The sequence below is a fragment of the Antrostomus carolinensis genome, unplaced genomic scaffold (genome assembly GCF_000700745.2).
Source record: "Antrostomus carolinensis isolate BGI_N321 unplaced genomic scaffold, ASM70074v2 scaffold6201, whole genome shotgun sequence".
Lineage (NCBI taxonomy): Eukaryota > Metazoa > Chordata > Aves > Caprimulgiformes > Caprimulgidae > Antrostomus > Antrostomus carolinensis.
In genome coordinates this window covers 3,994-27,298 of record NW_010293387.1, presented here as the reverse complement: position 1 = coordinate 27,298, position 23,305 = coordinate 3,994, and the positions used below count along the sequence as shown (strand labels likewise).

Below are 23,305 nucleotides of genomic sequence, written 5' to 3'. Positions count from 1 at the left end.
ATGTACTTGTGAAGGAAGGACTTGGCAAAGCTTGACGTTATTTACAACACTTGAGAGTTTTAGGTATGGGAGAGAAAATAAAATCAGGAAAGTTCTAATTCAGTGACTTCTAACTGCAAGCACTGGACTGCTAGAGAGAAGAAACTATCATTGTCATGGTGAAAAGTTCTCATACAAATTGAAATCCAGGAAAGTGTTGTCCTTCCCATTACACAACACCGCTGCCAGTTCATTCCTGTACTGTATTTCCCAGACTGGCTGTGAAAAACCAAGCCCCAGTTTATATTGTTGAATATCAATACTCAATATTTTTCTCTACTTCCATCCATTTGACCCACACATTCTCCAAAGTAAAATATTAAGGCCAGGCTGGATGAGGCTTTGAGCAACCTGGTCTAGTGGAAGGTGTCCCTGCTGCTGGCAGGGGGGTTGGAACTGGATGAGCTTTAAGGTCCCTTCCAACCCAAAACATTCTGTGATTCTATATTCATGAAACGATATTTCCTTGGCCCACTATATAATGGCAAAAACAAGGAGAACATCTTATTTCAAATGTACCTGTTGAACTTGATGTGGTTGTGGCTCCAAAGGTAAAGCCTGAATTTGCTGCATTGGTACTGGTGGTGCTTGAACCAAAGAGAAATGAAGTAAGAGCCGTGCCGCTGCTGGAAGATGTGGTTGCTGGTTTGTTTTCTTGAGAGAAGCCAAATGACTGAGATGCTGTAGATTCTGCAGAATTACCAAAAACAGAGCTGCTCACAGTGTTGCTGGGTTGTCCAAACACGAAGGGAGCGGGAACTGGCTGAGGATTTGAAGAAGAGATGGCACTGCCAAACACACTGCTGCTGTTGGCTGAAATGGTGGGTACGGCTGTGCTGGAGGAAGTTGAGCTCAAGAAGCTGAAGGATGGCTTTGCTGCTCCTTGATCTGAAAGGAAGAGCACTACATAAACCACCACAGAAAGGCCAAAGGAAGCAGAGCACGTAGACTCCTGTTTCAATCACCATACAAAGAGGAGTCCTGAATGACACCCCAACGCCAGCTACTGTCCCTTGCCCAAGATCCAGATTTAACGTGCTGATTGCTGCCATCCACAATTAAAGGAGTGGAAAAATTGTGAGGAGCAAGGACACCACTGCAGTCTAGGTTTCAGTGGTTACAAACACTAAGCATTGGCTGTCCTTACCTGAACCAGTATTAACCAGTACTTCTGAACTCTTGAAACAAAAATGTATTTCAGATGTTCCTAGAAGAACATCAACCACCTGTAACAGTTCTATGGCTTTGCTCAATGGAGTACTAAAAAACACAGTGACAAAGAGCCCTGTGCCTCCAGCTTTAAGTCCAACCAAGTTTACCATCCTCCAGCCTAAATCTTCCAAATTTAAGTTAATTACACTTAAACACCTGCCAGACCTGCTTTTAGGAGCAACAGAGAACAATCCTCCTATTAAGACCATTGCTATAAGTACTGAGTGCAGTTTTACACCCTCAGAATAGAGCTGTCTTTTAAAGTCAGTCATTCTCCAGCTTTCCCTAAGCTGCTGGTTTAATTCTCATTAATTTGTGATCTTGCTTTCAGTTTCCCCACTATCTTTTTTTCCCCAGCAGTTACAGCCCCTTTTAATCTATGCCATTTTTAAGGGACTACACCATTCTTCAGAACACTTGTTAAAATTTCCTCTTTGCACAAGGTGCTTCATCAAATTTCCACGACTAAACCAAACTCCAGAACTTTTACTGGCAGGTAAAAAAAACCCAAAAACAAAACAAACAACAAAAAACCACAAATCAAACCCAACCTCAAAACCCCCCACCCATCTCCCCTCCCCCAAAACCCACAATCCTCCAAAACCTGTCTGTTCAGTAGCAATTAAAACCAGGATAACCCTATGTACTCCTCTTTTTCAGGGTTATTTACCAACGTCCTTTTCCCTGTCACTGCAGAAGTTAGAAACGAATTCTGTTCTCTAAACCACAGTTGTTAAGTCAGACACATGGAATTCAACAACCAGAATTTTTCCACACGGTGATCACCACTAAAGAACTTTAATGCTCCACCGCAGACTTTCAACGAATTAAAAGGACACAAAGCTGTGAAATATCTAGGAAGTGATTTTTATACCTGTGTAGCAGCAGGGGAACAGTGTTCCAGCCTGCAGCGGAGCTGCCAGTACACTGCTGGGAGTAAGATATTACCCCTCTCACCCCCTTTCACAATGAAAAACAACACTAGGGCTCTATACTGCAGCATACTATAGATTTTATCACCATCTGGGCTGCTACCACTCAGACAATAAAAGTTCTGTGTTCATACAAGAATTGATACAGGTTCCTTAAGGTGTGGCTGTTTTTTTTAATCTAAACCTGGTGTTAAAACTCATCGAAATCTAAAAAGGACTCACTAGATATTGTCAATACAATATATATAGCGGCCTCCCAGTACCTGAAGGGGCTACAAGAAAGCTGGGGAGGGACTTTTCATACGGGCAGTTAATGACAAAACAAGGGGAAATGGGTTTAAGCTGAAAGAGGGGAGGTTTAGATGAGATATTAGGAAGAAGTTCTTCCCTGTGAGGGTGGTCAGACACTGGCCCAGGTTGCCCAGAGAAGTTGTGGCTGCTCCTCCCTGGAAGTGTTCAAGGCCAGGCTGGATGAGGCTTTGAGCAACCTGGTCTAGTGGAAGGTGTCCCTGCTGATGGCGGGGGGGTTGGAACTGGATGATCTTTAAGGTCCCTTCCAATCCAAACCATTCTGTGATTCTATGAACACACCAACAACCAGAACTATAAATCAAATCCCATAAATGCTGTCCAGTATGACTTCAGAGGTGTAATTTGACGGACACGAGCAGCCAAGTGAAGACAAAAGATGTTCTGTTTACCTGAAGTGCTGGTTTGTGCACCAAAGGCAAAAGAGGGCTTTGCCTGCTCAGTTTCCTTCTCCGATGGTTTAACGAAGCTAAAATTGAACACGGGCTTTGCCGCGCTCTCCTCTTTGGTTTGCTCAGCCGTCCCAGCTGAAAAGACGGGTTGTGCCTTTACCTCTTCGTTGTCAGCTTTCTTTGCAAATGCTAACGGGGCAGCAGAAGGGACAGAGTCCTGTTTCTCTTCTGTCCTTCCCAAAACAAACTCCGAGGCAGGTGCAGACTCCGCACTGCCAAAAGAGAAGCCTCCCTTTGCCGAAAGGGTTTCCTCCTTCTTCTCATCTGACTTCTTAAATGCGAGAGCAGGTGATGCTGCCTCCTTTTCTGCCACAGTTCCAAAAGTGAAGCCACTGGCTCCAGTTTTATTCTCATTGGTAGTGATGGAAGAAGTAGAAGTCGTGCCAAAACCAAAGCCTCCCACAACTGTTTCCTCTTTGTTTTCCTGCTGTCCCAGGCTCGCTGTCCCAAACTGAAACGTTGAAGGAGTCGGACTGGTTGTAGATGGAAGTCCAAAGGTAAAACTGTTACTTTTACCTTCTTTTTTACTGTCTTCTGATTTAGAGTCTGAGGAAGAAACTCCAAATTTGAAGTTCCCTGAACTAGTAGGAAACTTAAATCCCCCAGTCACAGTGTTGGAGGACGCCGATTCAGATGCAATGCCAAACTTGAAGCTCCCTTGTTCTCCAAATTTAAAATTTCCTGTGCTACCTAATGTACGAGAAGATTCAGAGGAGGACTGGACACCAAATGTAAACGATGGCAATGAAGCATTTGTGGACACAGCAGCAGTACCAAAATCTGCAAAAAATAAGTAATTATGTTAAGTTGGCAAAATATGATGGAATACATGTAAGGCTTTAGCTACATGGCTGGGATTCTAGTCCTGAACTTCCTAGAGGCTAAACTGTTTTTTAAAAACAAAATCCAAACCACAAAACAAATAAAATTCCACACTTTCTCTCTACATACACCGTTTTGCAATGGCATTATTCTACCCACCAGCTGGCTTTGAAAATCACACTGCTAGCTTCTTTGAAAGATGCTGCTTTGAGTCTAAACTCCAAATGGACAACACATAAGGCTTGTAAAGAACAACTATGTCATTAATATCAGCTTTTCTCTAAAAAGCATTATCTTTTTCTGGGGAAAGGCTGTGGAAACATCAGCACACTACCTTACTGAAGTAATATTCCTAGAGGAAAAATGAACAATTTTGCCAAACCTCAAAGGAAAAATAATTGCACTTAAAAAAAAAAAAAAGTAAAAATTGCAGAATGTACACCTTTGTTTTTCTCATTATTACCTTTGAGCTCTGCTTTGGTGCCTGGCTTTGCACTTTCACAGGCTACACATTTTGTGGCTTCTGCTTTGTTTTGGACCAAGCAGACCTCACAATCCCAGCTTCCTTCAGGCTTCTTGAATTTGTCTAAATCCAGAAATCCTCCAGAAGAAGCAGAAAATGCAGAAACACTGCTACTGGTCACAGGCACTGAACTCCCTGAGAAATAAGCAAGATAGTTAATCATCCTGCTAAAGTGAGAAAGTGAACATGAACTTTTTAAGAAACTCTTAAATGCTCACTAAATTACAAAGCAGACAAGTGTAACAGGAAAAAAACCCCATCAAACTACAAATTCATTTCAATCAAACTCAGCCTGAGAATGTAAACAATGCAAACACCACCTTGATTCTTCTTTATCATCTAGATATGATTTTAAACACAAATTGAACCAATGATGTTTAAACAGCAACTGCAGTTCGTGCAATACAGCAACACAGCCTATTTCAGATGTAAATTAAAGGTGTTATACTCAACTAAAACTACTCAAAGGATTTCTGGTGACATGAGTAACCTGTAGTCAAAGTTAAAAAAAAAAAGATAAGATCTCAAAGCTCCCAAATCCACAACTCTGCATTCACTACACAAGCTACACATTCTTCAAGAGCAGCAGAATCCTCCATAAAGAGGCCCAAAAGTCAACACTGATTTCTCTCCCCTGTAAAGGAAGAGGTGTCACTTGATGGCTGCACTCCAACAGAAAACTTCTGCTCCAGAAGCATGAGGACTGAAGTGGATATCCAGAAGGCACAAAAGCATCACATAATTGTCATGTTTACCTAGAGTTTTAAACCACTGAGGGTGGCATTTAAGAGAGAGGCATTAAGAAGATAATGTCTCAAATTCAAAACAGTAAAGACAGGAAGGGGTCTTCTCTTCCACAGCACATCCAGAGGATTTTTATCCTCCCGTTTTAACTTGCCTCACTCTTCCCCTCAGCAGATGTAATATAACTGTGCAATTCTCTGTACCATGATGGTCATGGCAAACTTCTCACATTTCCAAAATTCCTCCTTGCAAATGGCTAGAGTCTCAGCCAAATGTGTCAGGAGGATGGAGCCAGGCTCTTCTCAGTGATGCCCAATGGTAGGACAAGGGGCAATGGGTGTGAGCTGGAACACAGGAGGTTCCACTTAAACTTGAGAAGAAACTTCTTTACAGTGAGGGTGACAGAGCACTGGGACAGGCTGCCCAGGGAGGGTGTGGAGTCTCCTTTTCTGGAGACATTCAAAACCTGCCTGGACGCCTTCCTGTGTGATCTCATTTAGGTTCCTGCTCTGGCAGGGGGATTGGACTGGATGATCTTTCGAGGTCCCTTCCAATCCCTGACATTCTGTGATTCTGTGTAAATGATGTTAAGAGCCAGTGAAAATTAACACTAAAAAAATAATTTGTGCTTTAAAACCAACACACTCAAAATCAATTACAATAATGTACAATGGGAAACAACCCAGCGCTGCACTGAAGAACTCACCCACCTTCCCAAGGTCTGGAAGGACCTTGACCTTCCAGAACAAGGTCACCTATATTCTGGAAGGCTACCACTGGCCTTCATACAGCTGTATGTGTAGCTGAACATACAGTTTTGCTTTAGCTTAAGATGACCAAAGTCATCTTAAGTCTTGAAGTCTGACTTGATACCTCTGCTCAATTACACACAAATGCTGAGCGCAGATATTTTTGGTCATGTTATATAAATACCATTTCTACTTATGTTTTGAAACATAAAAACACAGTAATTTTTAACTCTTTCTATGGAGTTTACAGTTTTCTCCAATGAAAATAAGTAAATTGGTTTTAAGTTAATTAAGGCATCTGGTTTAGTCATCTTTCCTCACCGGCTGCAAAGCAGAGTATGTTTGCTTCAATTCAGCTCTGCACTAATACATTTCACAATCAGTTCAATTCATGTGACAGGCTGGAATCTGGGCTGAGACCTCCAGAGTGCCTGTAACCATGCCAGGCACTAATCCATCCTGTCTGGCATATGGCCATGCTGCTGAAAATATATGTATTTTTTTTAATATGCAACATATTTTATTCTGCAAAGAACGCACAGAGGCCAAGATTAAAACAACAGAAAAGAGAAGAACACACCTGGTTTCTCAGACTGACAAGCTACACATTTGCTGTCTTCTGCCTTATTTGATACAAGGCACACCTCACAGTCCCAAGAGCCTTTGGGCTTCTTAAATTTGTCTCCAAACCCCAGAGTGACTGTTGTGTCAGTGCTGCTGGAGGAGGATGTCACTGTCACCGAGTTGTCTGTGACCACTGGCAATGTCAGAGCAGGCGTTCCAGGCTTTGGTGTCTCACATGCTACACATTTGGTAACTTCAGGTTTGTTCTGGACCAGACAGGTATCACAATCCCATGTGTTGGGTGCTGTTTTAAATTTGTCTTCAAAGCCCAATGTCCTTGCTGTAGGGACTGCTGCCTTAGAGGCAACACACTGACTTGAGCTTATCGTCTGTTTCGTACTCTCCACTGTTGACACTTCAGCAGCTTGACAGGTTACACATTTGCCATCCGTGGTTTTGTTCTGCAGACATGGGTCGTTGGTGTCAGACTGCCAAAACGAGGATGCTTGTTTAGAGGTGTCTTTACAGGTGGAAAAACTACTTATTGCAGGCCTTGTATAGACCACTGTGCTTGTAGCAGGCTGTGCGGATGCAGAGGAGTGTGTTTTCACAGACATAAAGCCTAGAAAAATAAAAACCAAACAAACAGGAAGAGATCTTACTAATAAAGCAGCACTGTCATTACATATAAGTTACTTACAATATTAGATGGCATAAACTTCAACCAAGTTGCCAACTTGGTTACAACTATGCATTCCAAATAACCGCAAGAGGAAGTCCCTGGAAATCCTAGCTCAAGGGATGAAATTTCATATGCTGCACTAAGACACAACAGAACATTTATTTAAAGCTTGATTTAACTCTTAATTTCCAAGAAAGTTTTAAATACAAATCTTCACTGGTAGATCCAAGTGTGAACAAACAGTACTGAAAGCTGAGACAGATTAGAAATAATACAATTTCATTTTAAGGCACCGTGCTCAATCGAATGTAATGACTGAAGCTATTTCTGCCACAGCAGATGACTCACATTTACTTTAGTAGCTGTACAGCAATTGGTTCTCAGAGCAGCAATCCACGTGGTATTTCCCCACAGATACTGAGTATTAATTAAGTAATAAAAATGAAGACAACAGAACAATTGTTATCTATAATCTGTGTGCAAAATACACTGGACACAGGCCAACTCCCTATTTAAAGGTGCCAATTTTAACAGAAAACAAGACCAGTATGGAAATACTAAAGAAAATGCTGCAGCAATGCATCTTAAATAGCAGCATAAATTACTTGTAAAGCTAAAATGAAGCATTTAGGTTCTTATTATTATGTTGGGGTGTCTTCTTGTTGTTGTTGTTATTGTTGTATTGTTTTGTTTTTTAATATCAGAAGTGGAGTCTTCCAATAGTGTGGATTTAGAACCAGTATCACTTCACTCATAGGTGTTTCATTAAACAAAACACACAATGCATTTTCCCTCACTCAGCTCTTTCCAGTATAAAAAGGTGCTGTCTTCTTAAGAAGTAAATAATTTGTCACTTTATTAAAAAAAAGTCCTGATGCAACTGAAGGCTTTTGGGAGAAGATCAAATTCAATAAAGTCCTTTTTCTTAAAGCAAAAAACATCTACACACACACACACACATTTATTAAACAGTTGAAAACAACTGCAATTGCTTAAAAATAAAAATAAGAAAAGGGTTTGTAAAGTGAAACAGCCCACTTCTACTTAAAATTTACATTTGAATCCATAGTAACTGTTATAATTTAAGGCCAAAAGATTTGCAGCTTTGAAACATGTTTAGGGATGCAACTGTCTTCACTATTCTTACTTTCCAGCGATGGTGAAAGGGGGAGAGTAATGTTTGTAAAGCATTTTACAAACATTTCCTTTCCAATTCAAAAAATTTTATGCATTTAAAATGAAACACCGATTATTTGACTAATTCTCTTCAGACATCAGTTACAATTACTTCCTAACATATAAAGAAGAAGCAATGCCTCTGGTTTGAAGTTGCAGAAAGCCACTTAGAATAGAAGGAGAGATCCACTCAGTGTTTAATGTAACGCTCTCCTACGTTTGTATTTATAGCTAATATTGCATTAACTGTCACAAAGTGAGGTTTTTGTTGTGATTTTTTTTTTTCCAATCAATGCAGTTATAAGCTAGCTTATTTTTTACAATATCTTTTTAGAAGGAGTTCATTATCTCACCAGGGCTTTTTAGAATGTCTAACACACTTCCTTCCTTTAAGACCTTTGCAGGTTTGGAGGGGCCATCGTATTCTTTTTCTTCCTTCTTATTGCTGGTGCTGTTTATAGTGGCAGTATCTTTAAAAACAAAACAAAACAAAAACCACCTTTCACAAAGAAATCCACTTAAAATATATTCACACTTGCTAGAAACAAGAATTTCCAACTTTCATGCTTCTTTTATATAAGAATCTTCAAAATTCTACCTTGTTTACAACAGTTCATAATTACAATTTGGTTAAAAGCAGACCTGTCACTGCAAACACACTTTGCCTGCAATTGCTAATATGCCCAGAAAGGGCAAATTTACTATTTAATATATAAAAAAAGAAAATCAGCACTTCAGATCTGAAATGCTAACATTTCTGTTACCTAGAGTAAGTAATGACGTCACTGGTCTATCACGGGATCCAGAAAGCTCTGCTGATTTTACAACAGGAACACTAAATGTAAACCCAATCTGCTACGAAAAAGAGAGATTTTTTTAGATTCTGAAACTAAAGAAAGTTTAATCAAATTTCACACACAAATAAAAAACCTGAAATCCAGTCTTCAAAATTTTGGTATACATGCTGGATGACAAATTATAAGCCAGAAACCCAATATACTTGTTTTCACCATTATCAGCACCAATTCTGCTTTATTCTGCAGTGTTCTACTAAAGGCTCGAAGGAAGGTTGAGTTTTATTTATTTCACTTACAGACAATGGAGGTAGCACTTCTGCCTCAGTAGATTTCACAATTGGAGATGAAAATCTGAACACAGGACTGCCAACACTACTGGCTGGTTGCACCTGTATTTTCAAAAGAGTTTTAAGGTTTGTATCTAAAAGAAAAACATTCTGGTAAAACAACAGCAGCTACCTGAATTCACTACCTAACAGATGTTCCGCAGTTGGGAAATGTTATGTTTGATATTTATTTCTAAACAACAGATAAAGAGTTATAATAAAAGAAAATGAAGCTTGGAAGTGAGCACATAGTACAGTATCATCAAAAGCAAAACCTATAAACCAAGAGAAAAAAACTGAAATGCCACTTAGATCTGAATATAATAAATATATGAAAAAATATAAGCTTAAGAACCTTAAACTAACGCAGCTTAAATGTAGTCAGAGCTTCAGCAAATACCTCAACATGCTAAAGCACATATCTGCTTTAACATACAAAAATATTTCAAGTACTCTGGAAAAGATGAATGTTTATTTTACTGCAATAATATTCCAATTATTGCACCCTAGGCTCACATTCTACACTAGGTTTATATGACTATTAATGCTACCACTAATTTAATAACTTAACTTGGCATAAAATCCCAACAAAATTTTAACAGCATTGGAAGCAGTTATACAATTATGTTATCCAAAAGTTTGCAAAGTATAAGATGGACAGAGGCCAAATTAAAAACATTCTGCCTCGCCTCACCTCACCTCCAAATTGGAATCCAACCCTGATTTATTCAACAGGATATAAACTAACGTTGGTTACTTTCATGAGGACCACGGAAGAAGATAACATGCAACAAAGCAGATGTATACTCACCCTTAAAAAAGTATTCAAGATATCCAACAAAGATTTACCTTGTTCATCACGGGTGTTGAAACAGTGCTTGGTGACGAGACAGTACTACTGGTAAGGAAACTGAAGTTGAACGAAGGCAGTGATGCAGTACTGATGGGTAGGGGTACTCTCGGTAGTACAGGTTCCTCCACTTCCTAGGTGTAAATTTTAATTGTGGGAAATGTTAATTGTTCTCATATTTTTTTTAAAAAAAGTTGTAAATTTTAGTTTCTCTCTTTTATAAGACTTAATACTTTCCTACCCTGCCCCTTCCTTAATTTCTTCTGCTAAATATAACAGAGATACAATAAGACAAAGCAAGTTTTCAAAAGGAACCTGAACCTCCCCCACCCTCAGTTTGCCAGGTCATTTTAATTTATGGCAGGTCTGTTTCCATGTGATCCCACATTCACCACCTGCCCAGTAAGAACACTGAATATCTGCTCAAAATTGTTACCTGTGCAGAACAGGGGGGCACAGATCAAATTCATTTTTGTTTTCTGTACTTTAGTTATTAAAGATCTAGAGAAACAGGATCCTTTCTAATTATCCTTTCGTTCCTTCAATTAAGAGTACACTCTCAAGACTAAATGGAAAGTGTTGCTCTTGCAAAATTAAGCAGGACAGCTGCCACAGTTTCTGAAGCCACTACTGCAGTGACCTTGTAAAAAGAGAACGCTTTAAAGATGTTTGTGGGTTCCTTAGAGGACCAAAAACGCCAAACCAAATCAAGCCAAAGCACAAAATGACAAAAAAGAAAGCCTGAGTAGCACTATAGAAGATCGTATTCTGGTAGATCTAGTCCATGTCATGTATCAGGATGCAAATTTACATCTCAGAAACCAGCGTTGCTTAAAAACTTCTGGTCTTATCCTTTCCTTTTAAACTATTTTATTACCAAGATGAGATTAGTTAGGGTTTAAACAGGAATAGCAATCTAAGCACAATTTACACAGGAATACCAAGACCTACTCAGAAGGGACTAAGCAGAGATGTAAGTTGCTACTACAGAAATTTAACGTATCCTACAGCTTACATTATTCATATTTCATATGAAATTATTTGTATTTCATATCAAATTATTCGTATTTCAACATATTTCACAGCTTTTATATGAAGAGTCTATTGGACCTAGATATTCAGACCATTTGTATTATAGAAACATTCTTCAATATTTACTATTTCTTCATTTTCCTACAGCCAGAAGACTGATTAAAAATGTTTATATTTAACATCCAGTAGTAGGCAGCTTACATAACATACAATCAGAAAATAAATCAATCTTCAGGATAGTCATGCTCATACCTTTAATAAATTGACTTTTCCCATCAAAACAAGGAAAAAAAAACCCCAACTTCTCTCAATGAGTTTGATTAAGTGCCAAAAATTGTGAATGATCATTAGCAGACATGTGGAACACTGTCTTCCACTTCAGACTCTTAGCCTCTACCTTTCTACATGACTTAAATATGAAATAACAAATTAAATAAACATTGTCTGCTTACTCAGCACTTGTTTCAAACACCATTTCTTCATAAAAACTCTACAAACCTCCACTGAAATTCATTCATTCAACTGCTAAGGGGAAACTTTATAGTATGAAGCATCTCCAAGATAATAAGGCTAAAGACTTAAAAAAATATAAAACTATTTATCTGTTTAAGTGTTTTGAGGCACTTAAACAGATAAATTGGAGCCTGCACTGAAACCCACATCAAAACCCCACAAAACTGAAGTGGGATTATTATAAATTACTACGAGACAACAAAACTGGCATACTGAGCTAGTTACTTCAGTAATCTCTGCGAGAGCAGTTAACCTAAGAGCCTCTTACCTGTTGTTCTTCTCCAGGTTTCGATATATAGTGAACTCCCCTTTCCCTTCTCATCTTGCCACCACCACCCGCTCCTCCTCCTGAAGACAGACCGTTGGATGCAGGAGTACTGAATTTAGGGAAGGTCAAATTGCTGGTGCAGAATAACCATACATAGGTTGAGGAAGGGGAAAAAAAAACAAACCAAAACAAACAAAACAAAACAAAAGAGAGAATTAGAAAATCAACTTTTCAACTAATTGTTTCAAGCTATTTATAGCCACTATTAGCCCTGGAACCGGCAGCCTCTAATCGGAATCAGAAACAACTGTTTCACGAGTTGCCAAATGCTGGTAAGTATCTGATGTTCTAACAGCAAGAGCTGCATTAATAAGAGCAGCAACGTGAAGGATGTACACAAGAAACAGTCACAACATCCATAAAGGAATGATGACTAAGCCAGAAAACCTGAAATAGCAGAACTTATTTAGATTGTTATTTTCTAATGTTTCCTTTTAATAGTCCAGACAGTGGAAATTTTGACTGCCAGTTCTCTGTGATGAGCATGTATCTCTGCAGGGATATAAAAGAACAACTAAAAATACATATGAACAGAAAGAGAGTGCACATATGAAATGCTGCCAACAGCTCTCATGGAACAGAATGGCTCAAACTTGTGTGGCAAGATAATACAGCAAAAGCTTCAGAAGCTGCTCTGGCTTTCCTGGGGCCATCAGCAGAATCAGTAGAGGTGTTTGGGTGTGCCAACATTCCAGAAGTCTTTTCAAACATGAATACAGATCCCTTTTGTAAAGGGTACAAAGGCATTTCTCTGTTCATTACAAAAGCCTAGATCCAAATCAGAAAGATTTCCTAATCCCAGTGGGAAAAGAAAAAGAAGAAGGCAAAGAAGAAGGCAAAGAAGAAGGCAAAGAAGAAGGCAAAGAAGGCGGCAAAGAAGAAGGATAAAAGAAAAGAAGATGAGAAAAAGAAGAAAAGAAAAAAGAGAAGAAAAGCAAAAGAGAAGAAAAGCAAAACCAACAAAAACCCCTGAACACAAACAAACAAAAACCCCCAAGCCCCACACCACACCCAAAACCAGAAGTGAACTATGGAATAAAAACAACAATAAAAGGCAGTATGGCATCAAAATGAAGTATCCCTGGAAAGAATTACCATATCAAAGCTTATCCTGCAGCCAAGCAGTCAGTCATTACAAAAGTACATTTGACCACACTGGAAGACACCAGGTCAAGTTTCCAGAAGACTGAGAAAGAGAATTGGTCTAAACTTGTCAGATACTTGTCAGTCTGCTCAGCACTGTAACCACTGAGAGGAAGCTGGATCCTTAAGGCCATATGCTCAAACATTTCTCTAATCCAAACTGACAATCAATTCAAATTCTGCAAAAAAATCTTATGTCAAAATAGAGCTTTATCCAGACAATTATAGACTGCCTATAAAAGGCCATATTCCCATTTTCTGATAACACCTGTCAGCTTTCAAGGGACAAAGACAGTTTTCTGTCTTCAAGCAACTGAAGTCCAATCTACAATTCTGACCCAGGTTTCAAAACTAAATGGCTTTTGGTAGGCTGAACAGAGACACACCAAAGTACTGCAGGTTATTTGCACCAAGGGACTCTGGCCAGCTGCCCCTTACCAGCCTTGTGTCCCTGCTCCAGAACGTGGCATCCAACAGAGAGACTGGCTTTAGGAAAGAATGTTAAAAAAAGGACCACCTACTCTCCAGACTAAAGTAGAAGACAGCAGTAAAACTTGTGAAGCAAATAAAAATCAGTTTTCTAGATCTCCCTTCTGCATGGCAGAGAAGAAAGGAGTTCTAACTAAAGATAATTTAGAGTAGTTTGAAAACCCACAATTAAAACCTAACATCTATTTGCACCTATGCCAAAACCTTAGAGCCAGTCTATTGCACCCCTGAAAAGGTGGTTGCTGTGAAGTCAAACTACTAGATGCCAAAACAAAGAGTTGGTTTGGGGGTTTTTTTTGCAGGCTAAAAAATGCCCAAGGCAACATAAGAATTGGATGGAAGTTGAACACAGAGAAAACAAAATACAATTTCTTGCTACTGTTCTTTAAAAGGACGAATCCTCAAAAAAAAAATATCTTTGAATGCAAAGTGTTATAATATAAGCATTACCCAAAAGACTAGCTGCTCAGAAGGGAGAGCCATCAATATTATCCAGAGGTGAAGTCATCGTAACTAAACCGAGCAAGCAGTGTAATGCAAGACAATCTCCTCAAGAAGAAATACAATTACTAACTCTCCTGGAATTTTGTGTTTTAGAAAGAAGCTGGCATTTGGCCTCGTATGATTCTAAAGGGCTCCTGTTTTTCACGCCAACTCACAGAGCAGACAGGTGATTTCACCATGAAAGGAGCATTAAAAACTGATCTTCCTCCAGGCTTTTGCTTTATTTAAAAAAAAAAATCTAAAAATTAAATATACTCCTGAACTGTAAGCCACTTCATCTTATAAAGAATATTTCAGAACGAATAATTCCTTTAGGATAAAGCTTTCAGACTGCAAGCAATTAAATAATTAGCTCAAACTAAGAGGTGCCCCCGTAAAGAACATCAAGATGTACATACACTTAAACTCTCTCATAATACAATTTTTGCACTGTATTTTCCATTCCCTTTACTGAGAACTGTCAACTGCCCTTCCAAAAGGAGACAGGCATGCAGCCTGTAGTGACAAAGGAGAGAACTTTCTTCTTTCAAGTGTTTTAAATTCATAGATTTGTCATACCTTTCAGACAGTTTCACTTGCTGTTCTGCAGGAAAACTCTTCTCTCTGAGGCCCTGCAAAGTTAAGTATGATTTATTTCAAGACTTATCTGAATGTATTTATAAACTATACACAAAGCCAAGACAAATAAACACACTTTTGTAGGGGTTTTTAAAAATATTATTTATTTAATACCACTAAATATACCTCATCTACTTAAGCTTGTTCCCTAACCACTATGATTCTATGATTCCACCCACTTCAATCCCCAGCCTAAAAAGCCCATAGATTTAACACTTGGCATTTTTATATTCAGATTGATACTGGAACCATGGGTGGTTTTTGCCTGAAAGAAATGCCAATCTTGGTTAAAGGAAAGTTTATCAAGGAGTCCATCCACACCAAAGTGATCAGAATGGGTAATTAAGAAAGTGATCAGAATGGGTAATTGTCAGAAATCTCACTTGGAGCCTGTATCTCACCTGAAAGAATTTATACACAACATCAGCATGTTCCATCAGCTACAGCTTTGTGCACAGAAACATACAAAAAGGAAAATGCTGTTTCTGTATTTTAACATTTTTTTTCATTGAGAACAGCATCATCACGTTCTGAAAATAACCACCATCTACTTACTGTTCCAAAAATACAATTAAATCTGTAAAAACCTCTAAGTATCTCTTTCACAATGGTTCACACTGTCTCAATGCTTACCTCAAACGTAGTAACGGGACTCTGCCAAGAAAGAGCATCTTAGTAGAATAATTGGTTAGAGATATTCCAGACGTGTAAAAAGCAAGCAGATAAAGGACCTGAAAATTTACTTACTTTGTGCTTTACATCTACCCTCTGGTGAAGTTTGCTGGAATCAGTAGCTGGAGTCAGAGATGGTTTGAAATACGGGGTCCGACTCACTGTCAGAGAGATTGCCTTTGGTGTCACAAGTTTCTTGACAGGTGGATGCTGCGATTCCACCTTTGAAAAGGAAGCAACAATCTGTTTATCTTTGCACCCACTCAAACTACCACAGCATTTACTGACAAAAAACAAAATAAAGTTACAGAACTATAAACTTCCCATCAGTCTCAGCACCCAGGGAAAATTATTTGGAAGTGTTGAAAACATTTAGCTTGCAGAAGGAAAGCACCAGAAAATCAGTTATGAAATCTAAAAAGCTACAGAAGTAGCTGAAGTCTGACTGAATCCTATTTCAAAATTGGGCAGTTAAATTCATAGACACAGTAACTCATGTTACTATAATATGCTCCCATCTTTTCCTCTCCTCTGCCCACACTGTGATATTTTTTTACTGGTTTAATCCATTAATTTAACATTCAAAGTGTTAAGTGGATAATTATACAGGCTTCTGGGTTTCATTTTTCCTACATTTTCTTTCTTTGAAGTTACACTTCAAAAAAAAAAAAAAAATAAAAGGAAAATGTTGTAAGATAATTTTAAAACAGTTTCATTCATTAAAAATATGTTCCAATGTTTCAGATTTGCATTACATGCACTTAAAAGTACTGGTATAACTTTCCTTGTCAAAGCATTTTCACAGACAAGACTTAATTTTTAACATAAAGCACTGTACATTCTGCATTAACTGAATTGTGAAACAAGAAAGACCCCCAAAGGCTGTAAGATTTACCAAAGGCTCCATCTGCACTTTTAAGGCTCAGAAGAATCAGACTTAGGATGCATGCTATTATTTAAGTTAGTATCAACAGAAAACTGTGTTTGCAAAGCAGCTTTAATTTCCCAGTATCTCCCAGCTCTTGGCAATAAAATTCATGCTGTATTATCTATATAGAAAGTGAATAAAGGTATTTCTTTCTAAAAATAAGAATATAAATTTTGAAACCCTGAGTAAAGTGTGGTTTATTTAAGTTCACAAACCTGTTCTGAGTGAAGGATGATCCATTGCTATTTTTAAATGTAAATAGAATTGCAACTGCAATCGAATAGTTGAGTTGGAAGGGACCTACAACAATCACCTGGTCCAAGTAAGTGCATTATCCAAAGGCCTCTTAAACACTGACAGGCTTTGGGCATCGACCACCTCCCTAGGAAGACTTGTTCCAGTGTTTGACCACCCTCTTGGTAATGAAATGCTTCATAATGTCCAGACTAAACCTCCCCTGGCACAGCTTTGAGACACATGTCCTGTCACTGGATCCCAGGAAGAAGAGCTCAGCACTTTCCTCTCTACTTCCTCTCCTCAGGAAGCTGTAGAGAGCCATGAGGTCCCTCCTCAGCCTCCTTCAAGCTAGAGAAACCCAGTATCCTCAGCCACTCCTCACAGGACATTCCTTCCAGCCCCTTCACCAGCTTTGTTGTTCTCTGGACACATTCAAGAACTTTCACATTCTTCTTAAATTGTGGGGCCCTGACCTGCACACAGTCGAGCCTGCTGACAACCAGCAGCTCCAGAGCCCTTTCTGCCACCCCTGTCCCCACTTATACTTGTACCTGGCGTGACTCCATCCCAGGTGCAGAATCACAGACTGGTTTGGGATGGAAAGGACCTTTAACAGTCATCTAGTCCAACTCCCCTGCAGTGAGCAGGGACATCTTCAATTAGATCAGGTTGCTCAGAGCCCCATTCAACCTGACCTTCAATGTTTCCCAGGATGGGACATCTTACTGCCTCTGGGCAACCTCTGCCAGTGTTTCACCACCCTCAGGGTAACCAATCCCTTCCTTATATTTAGTTCAGTTGGGTTTGTGTGTGGAATCCCCTCCCTCAACCTGCTGCCCACGCTTCTTTTGATGCAGCTCAGGACACAGGTGACCTTCTGGGCTGTGAGCACACATTGACAGCTCATGTCCAGCTTCTCATTCACCAGTACCTTCATATCTTTCTTGGCAGGGCTGCTCTCAATCCCTTTATCACTCAGCTTGTACTATTATCGGGGGTTGCCCCATCCCAGGTGCAGGACCTTGCACTTGGCCTTGTTGAACCCCATGCGGTTCATATGGCCCCACTTCTCAAGCTTCTCCAGGTCCTTCTGGATGGCATCCTGTCCCTCAGGTGTGTCAACCACACCACTCGGCTAACTTGCTGAGAGTGCACTTGATCCCATTATGTCATTGATGAAGATATGACATTTGTTCTTGTCCAATTTCATGCCATTGATGATTACCCAACGCTCCAGTCTATCTAGATCCCTCTCCAAGGCCTCCTGTCCCTCAAGAGACTCAACAGCACCTCCTAGTTTTGCATAATCAGCAAACCTGCTAATGGTGCATTCAACTCCTGCATCCAGATCATTGATAAAAATATTGAACAGAACTGGCCCTAGAACTGAGCCCTGAGGAACACCACTGGTGACCAGTCACCAGCCAGATGTAGCCCCATTCACTGCAACCCTTTGAGCTCTGCCCTTTGTCCAGTTCTTCACCCAGCAAACTGTGTATGTGCTCACCCCACAGCTGGAAAACTTGTCCAGAAGGATGCTCTGAGGGACAGCATCAAAAACCTTACTAAAATCCATAAAAACTACATGTGTTACCTTCCCTTTAATCAATAAGCAGGTGACCTTCTCATAGAAGGACAGATATCAAATTAGTTAGACAGGAATGTACAATGAAAGAAAAAAAGTCACCCAGTTAGATGTTTCACACACTAAGAGCTATTCTGCCTGGTGCAGATCCTCAAAATAAGAAAAATACCACAAAAAAATACCTGCAAAAGTTTTGCCTGAGTGCTCAAGTGTTCTGTCAACTACGTTTGCTTGAGCAGGAGAACCCTCTCCTTGGCACATGCAACCCTCTCCTCCCCTCCTCATCAAGGGCTTCCATTCCCCTGCCAAACTTCATGAATTCAAGTATTATGAGCAGACAATTTCCCTACTTTTACCCAGTGACAGCTGTGTGCAACACTCGCTTTCTGACTGACGTCAGGCTCTGCGCTGCAAATCTGGTAGATCTTCCTTAATGCCTCATATCACAGGTGTAGTTCCACAACTTCACTGAGAATCCCCAACAGCTTTGTTTACCATAAACATTATCCAAATAATTGAAAAAAAGACATTATATGCTCTACTTTTCAACATTCTTGTAATTTAGCATATGGTGAAAGATGGTACAGGAAATCCAAGATGTTTGTAAACTCTGAAGTGACTGTAAAATTAATTAAACTTCTAATCAAGGGATTAGTATAAAATCTTCTTGAGACATTCCATCCATTTTCTCATTAAAACAGCAGATGAAAAGTTTTCATGGACGAAAAAATACACTTTTGTTCCTTTGGTTGCTTGATGTGAAAATGGGTTTTTGTGGGTTTTACAACTTAATAAACTCAATGATATCCCAAATTAAAATTATTAAAAAATATTACTAGTTTGTTGTTTTGGGGTTTTTTTGTTTGTTTGTTTTGTTTTTTGTTTTTTTGGGGTTTTTTTTAACAAAAATGAAATAAATAATGATTTACCTCAGCAGCAGCATCAATTCAGTGCCACCTCCAAATAGGAATTTAGGAACATAGCATTACAGAATTAACAACATTTAACAGTTTTCCTTCTTTACTTTGAGCAGTAATAAAAAACTCAAGTATGTGTGCTCAGAATGGATATGGAAATCTGCACAAGGTCTGTATGATCACTCAATCAATATTCTACTTCTATTCACTTCTGCAAGAGAAAGCTTTCCTAAACGGAAGGATTAAACATGCAACTTAACCCCAAGCTATAGGACAAGATAAAACTACTTTGTGTGTTCTAGTCAAGTTGTTCTTGATTGACACATCAAGACACCACCACATAAAAATAATATAACCTTAGCCTGAGTAATTTTCAGTCCTTCATCTAATGTCAGTAGAAAAGACATATTTAGTAATTTCCACACAGACAAGACAGTTATAATTCACATGAGGCTAAAATTAACTTGAATTAATGTGTATACTGTCATTGAGGTTTGTGACATTTCTTTTAATAGCTATAAAGCATAGAGAGTTATCTATCTCAGCTTAAGATGTTACTGGTTCTTACCTGTTTCCGTTTGGATTGGAAGCCAGTCATATTCAGCACACTTCTGTCCACAGGCTAAGGAAGTAAAAAAAAAAAACCAAACCAGCCTAAATATTAGAGGATGAATTTTTCCTAAGAGAGGGTTCCATTCAAGAAAAATGCAGGGGTTTTGTGATCAACTTACAGAAGACAGTGGACTAGAAACAGGAGATGGAATCCTTTTAGCATCCTGTTGAACAAAATAGTGCAGTAAATCAAACTGGATACCACAATAAGGAAGATCTTCATCCTATACTGGCACATTTACTAAGATTTTCAAACACATGCAATAAAACAGATTAAAAGGAGCGTCATTTACCGCCAAAGGACTTGACATCTTCTCCAATGACTGCAAGATGCGCCGTGCTGTGGAACTTGTCACACCATAGGATTGCACACTTGCTTGTTTAGCTTTCATTTGTCTTCTTACTGGTGGCTGAAAAATTAGCATTGCAGATGTTATGATGCTTGATTTTGAATTAAATATGGATGTACTTTACGACCTATGGCTACACTGATGATATAACCAATACTCTCATAACGACAGAGAAAAATGCACTCTCTGGGCATTCAAGCCATGAAGAAGAAAATATATTCTACTGACTTTACAGAAGTTTATATGGGGCCTCACATATCTTGCACACGGGATAAAGCAACAAAAGAAATACTTAAAACTTAAAAGGTCATAAAAGGGAAGATGTTAGGCCTGTAAGTAGTAAAGAAAACAGAACCGAAGCAAAGGCTTGTGCTGCAGAAAGTACTTTCAGTAACAAAACAGATCTCAGTTTCAGGATGGTGTAAGCTACCATCTTTAAACCAATGTGTACAATCATCATCATCAGGGATTTCTAGTTTTACTTCTCTCATTTCCTCCCTTCCCCCAAGATTACAGTTGACTGCAGATCTTTTTACTCTGTTTAAAAAGATGAAGATCCGATTTGAACTGTAACAGATCTAAACATATTGCACTGAAAAAGTAAACTGTTTTATTTGCACCACATGACTTTGAATCAGTCAAAAAAACTTGTTTCAGTATAACATTTTTTTTTTAATTTATGTTAAACCCCTCAGGTAACCACATCATGCTTACCACGCTGCTATGTGAAGACAGGAAGGAGACCATACAGCATGTAAAAAACACAAGCGAGACTCGCTGTAATCCACAGCATACAGCAACAAGCGAGCTAGTCTCTCCTTTAAAAGTCTAGTATTTTGGTTCCTCTTTTCAGCATAATCCACATTTATTGTGTAAAAAATAAAAATAGATGACCAAAGAGAGCTCCCAGCTTACAGGAAGTTTTGAATGTTCTGAAGTTTGATTTAACACCCAGTCAGAACAAACCACAAGTTTTCAAGGTTTCCCCTAAGTCACCAACTTGTAGGTAACCTTGTTCCATGGTAGAAACAGAATGTCAGAACAGGTCCAGCAAGCTCTTATTTCCAGTTCCTTAAATAAAGTTCTTGTTGATTTTATTTATTTTTTTTAAATAAAGGTAATTTTGATTTAAACATATTCCAAACAAACCCAATTTTATTGACTCAACTCTAGCTACTGAGAGTTGTCAGCACTTTTAATTTGCTGGTTCATTTTAGAAGACAAAAAACTCCCAGGGACAAGTAACTCTTTTCAAGAACTATCTGAATGATATTAAAATAGAAAGTATTTTATTGTTTATCTTGAGATTGCATTTAGGACTTTTCATAAGGGCAGTTAATGACAAAACAAGGGGAAATGGGTTTAAGCTGAAAGAGGGGAGGTTTAGATGAGATATTAGGAAGAAGTTCTTCACTGTGAGAGTGGTCAGACACTGGAAAGGTTGCCCAAGGAAGTTGTGGCTGCTCCTCCCTGGAAGTGTTGAAGGCCAGGCTGGATGAGGCTTTGAGCAACCTGGTCTAGTGGAAGGTGTCCCTGCTGCTGGCAGGGGGGTTGGAACTGGATGATCTTTAAGGTCCCTTCCAACCCAAACCATTCTATGCCTCCCTCTAGGTAACAGAAGTGCAAAGGATCAGCAAAGTTGCCTTTTAGATATTATTATAGTAAAGAGTGCAGAGTTTTATACAATATATTGATATCAAGAATGTAGGCAAGCTTGTGTAAGATCTACAGACAGGTATCAGGCAAGTACCTTTTGGTACTATACACACAACTTTTCAAAGTTATGCTATCATTGACTTTTTTCCCATGTTGTTTTAACATAATATAGGCAGAGGCAGACAATGGCAGAAAATGGAATTTTTTGAAAGATTTAACAACAGAGGAAATCCCAAGTACAAACAATTAGCCAGAACCTAATCCTGCTACTGTCCTTCTGGTGTATTACTCCAAGTATTTCTACATAAACCATTAAAAAAGAATTTAAACAGAAATTTTCTAGGCTGAGAAAGCAAAATAGGAACTGTTGCCACATTTTCACCTCCCTGCTTACAGCTCTTTTGGCAGTGCTACCCCTTTTGTATTTCAAGTACCTTTTCCCTCACACCATTCTCATACCTGATAAGGAGCAATTCGAGCTTTTGTCTCCCTTGCTGCTGCAGCTGCACCACCATAAGTGGTCTTTCCAGGGTAAAATGGAGAATCCCCAAGCTGGCTTGTCTTAAAGACAGAAGTGTTGCCAAGTGACTACAGAAAGGTATTACAATAAGTGGTTAGTAAAATGGCTACACATTCAAATCGACTAAAATTAATACTCAGCAGTACTTACAGGAGAGGGAGATCCAAAAGCAGATAAATTGAAGGCAGGTTTTTTAGAGCTGGCTGCAGGATGCTGCGAGAGGGAATGAGATCTTTCAGCCTCTGTGGACCAGAGCAGTGGTGCTGAAGTACTTTTTGAAACTGTGATATCTGCCAAAATGACACATGCTATATGTAAATGCCTTGTGTACATAGAGAATTTAATATTAAAGATCACATTAACTCCAGAGTTCTTTAATACAGAAAAATAAGTCTTACAGAATGAAAATGTCCCCTAGCACTTATTTTTCTAGCACTCTAACCTTCAGAGTTCTTCAAACAGATCCATTTCACGTGGTAGGAAAACCAAGTATCAACTCTGAACTTGAAAACTGTTCATAGAACTGCAAATACCTTACCTTTCAGTAATTTCAAAAAGAATGCACAAGTTAAGAGTATGCTTCCAATGCAGAGCAGTTTTATTTTTCTTCTTTCATGGTAAAATAAAAGAGAACTGCATAAATGCACCAGTGGGTGCACACCAAATGATACAGAGTTTTTCCTATGTTGGTAGAGGGTTGGAGGCCAGCATAGGTCAGAATCACACAGGTTTTAAAACTGAAAAATTCCCCAAAGGCTGAACTAACAGATTTAAGAACCTATTTCCCATGTACGTTTTATGGAGGCACACCCAAAAGCTCTAGTAAACTCAGGTTATACTGCTAAACCCTGGCAACATCTACTCTGAATTGTAAAGTATGTTATCCAGAGAACTCGCTGAATATGCCTCAAACCCCATCTATATGAGGGACTAGAAAAAGCTGCAGACCTGCTGTTTGCCGTTTCTCAGTGAGATCAGCCAATTCCCCCTCTACATCAATAAAATGTTTTGGGTCTTTTTCACT

At 38.9% G+C, this 23,305-nt stretch overlaps 1 protein-coding gene across 1 annotated transcript in view; it reads right to left on the bottom strand.

Annotated features, from left to right (window-relative positions):
* Positions 1-487: 487 nt before the first annotated feature.
* NUP153 (nucleoporin 153) overlaps positions 488-23,305 on the bottom strand; it is a gene marked incomplete at its 5' end in the record, with an annotated part of 26,061 nt that continues 3,243 nt past the window's right edge. The window contains 16 exons of the mRNA XM_029087278.1: positions 488-927; positions 2,885-3,724; positions 4,230-4,424; positions 6,363-6,968; positions 8,558-8,674; positions 8,969-9,059; positions 9,298-9,390; positions 10,177-10,311; positions 11,991-12,123; positions 14,745-14,797; positions 15,552-15,698; positions 19,712-19,765; positions 19,875-19,919; positions 20,049-20,165; positions 22,221-22,349; positions 22,432-22,571. Of these exons, the coding sequence (XP_028943111.1) occupies positions 488-927; positions 2,885-3,724; positions 4,230-4,424; positions 6,363-6,968; positions 8,558-8,674; positions 8,969-9,059; positions 9,298-9,390; positions 10,177-10,311; positions 11,991-12,123; positions 14,745-14,797; positions 15,552-15,698; positions 19,712-19,765; positions 19,875-19,919; positions 20,049-20,165; positions 22,221-22,349; positions 22,432-22,571 (3,335 nt within the window). The remainder of the gene's footprint in view (positions 928-2,884; positions 3,725-4,229; positions 4,425-6,362; positions 6,969-8,557; positions 8,675-8,968; positions 9,060-9,297; positions 9,391-10,176; positions 10,312-11,990; positions 12,124-14,744; positions 14,798-15,551; positions 15,699-19,711; positions 19,766-19,874; positions 19,920-20,048; positions 20,166-22,220; positions 22,350-22,431; positions 22,572-23,305) is intronic.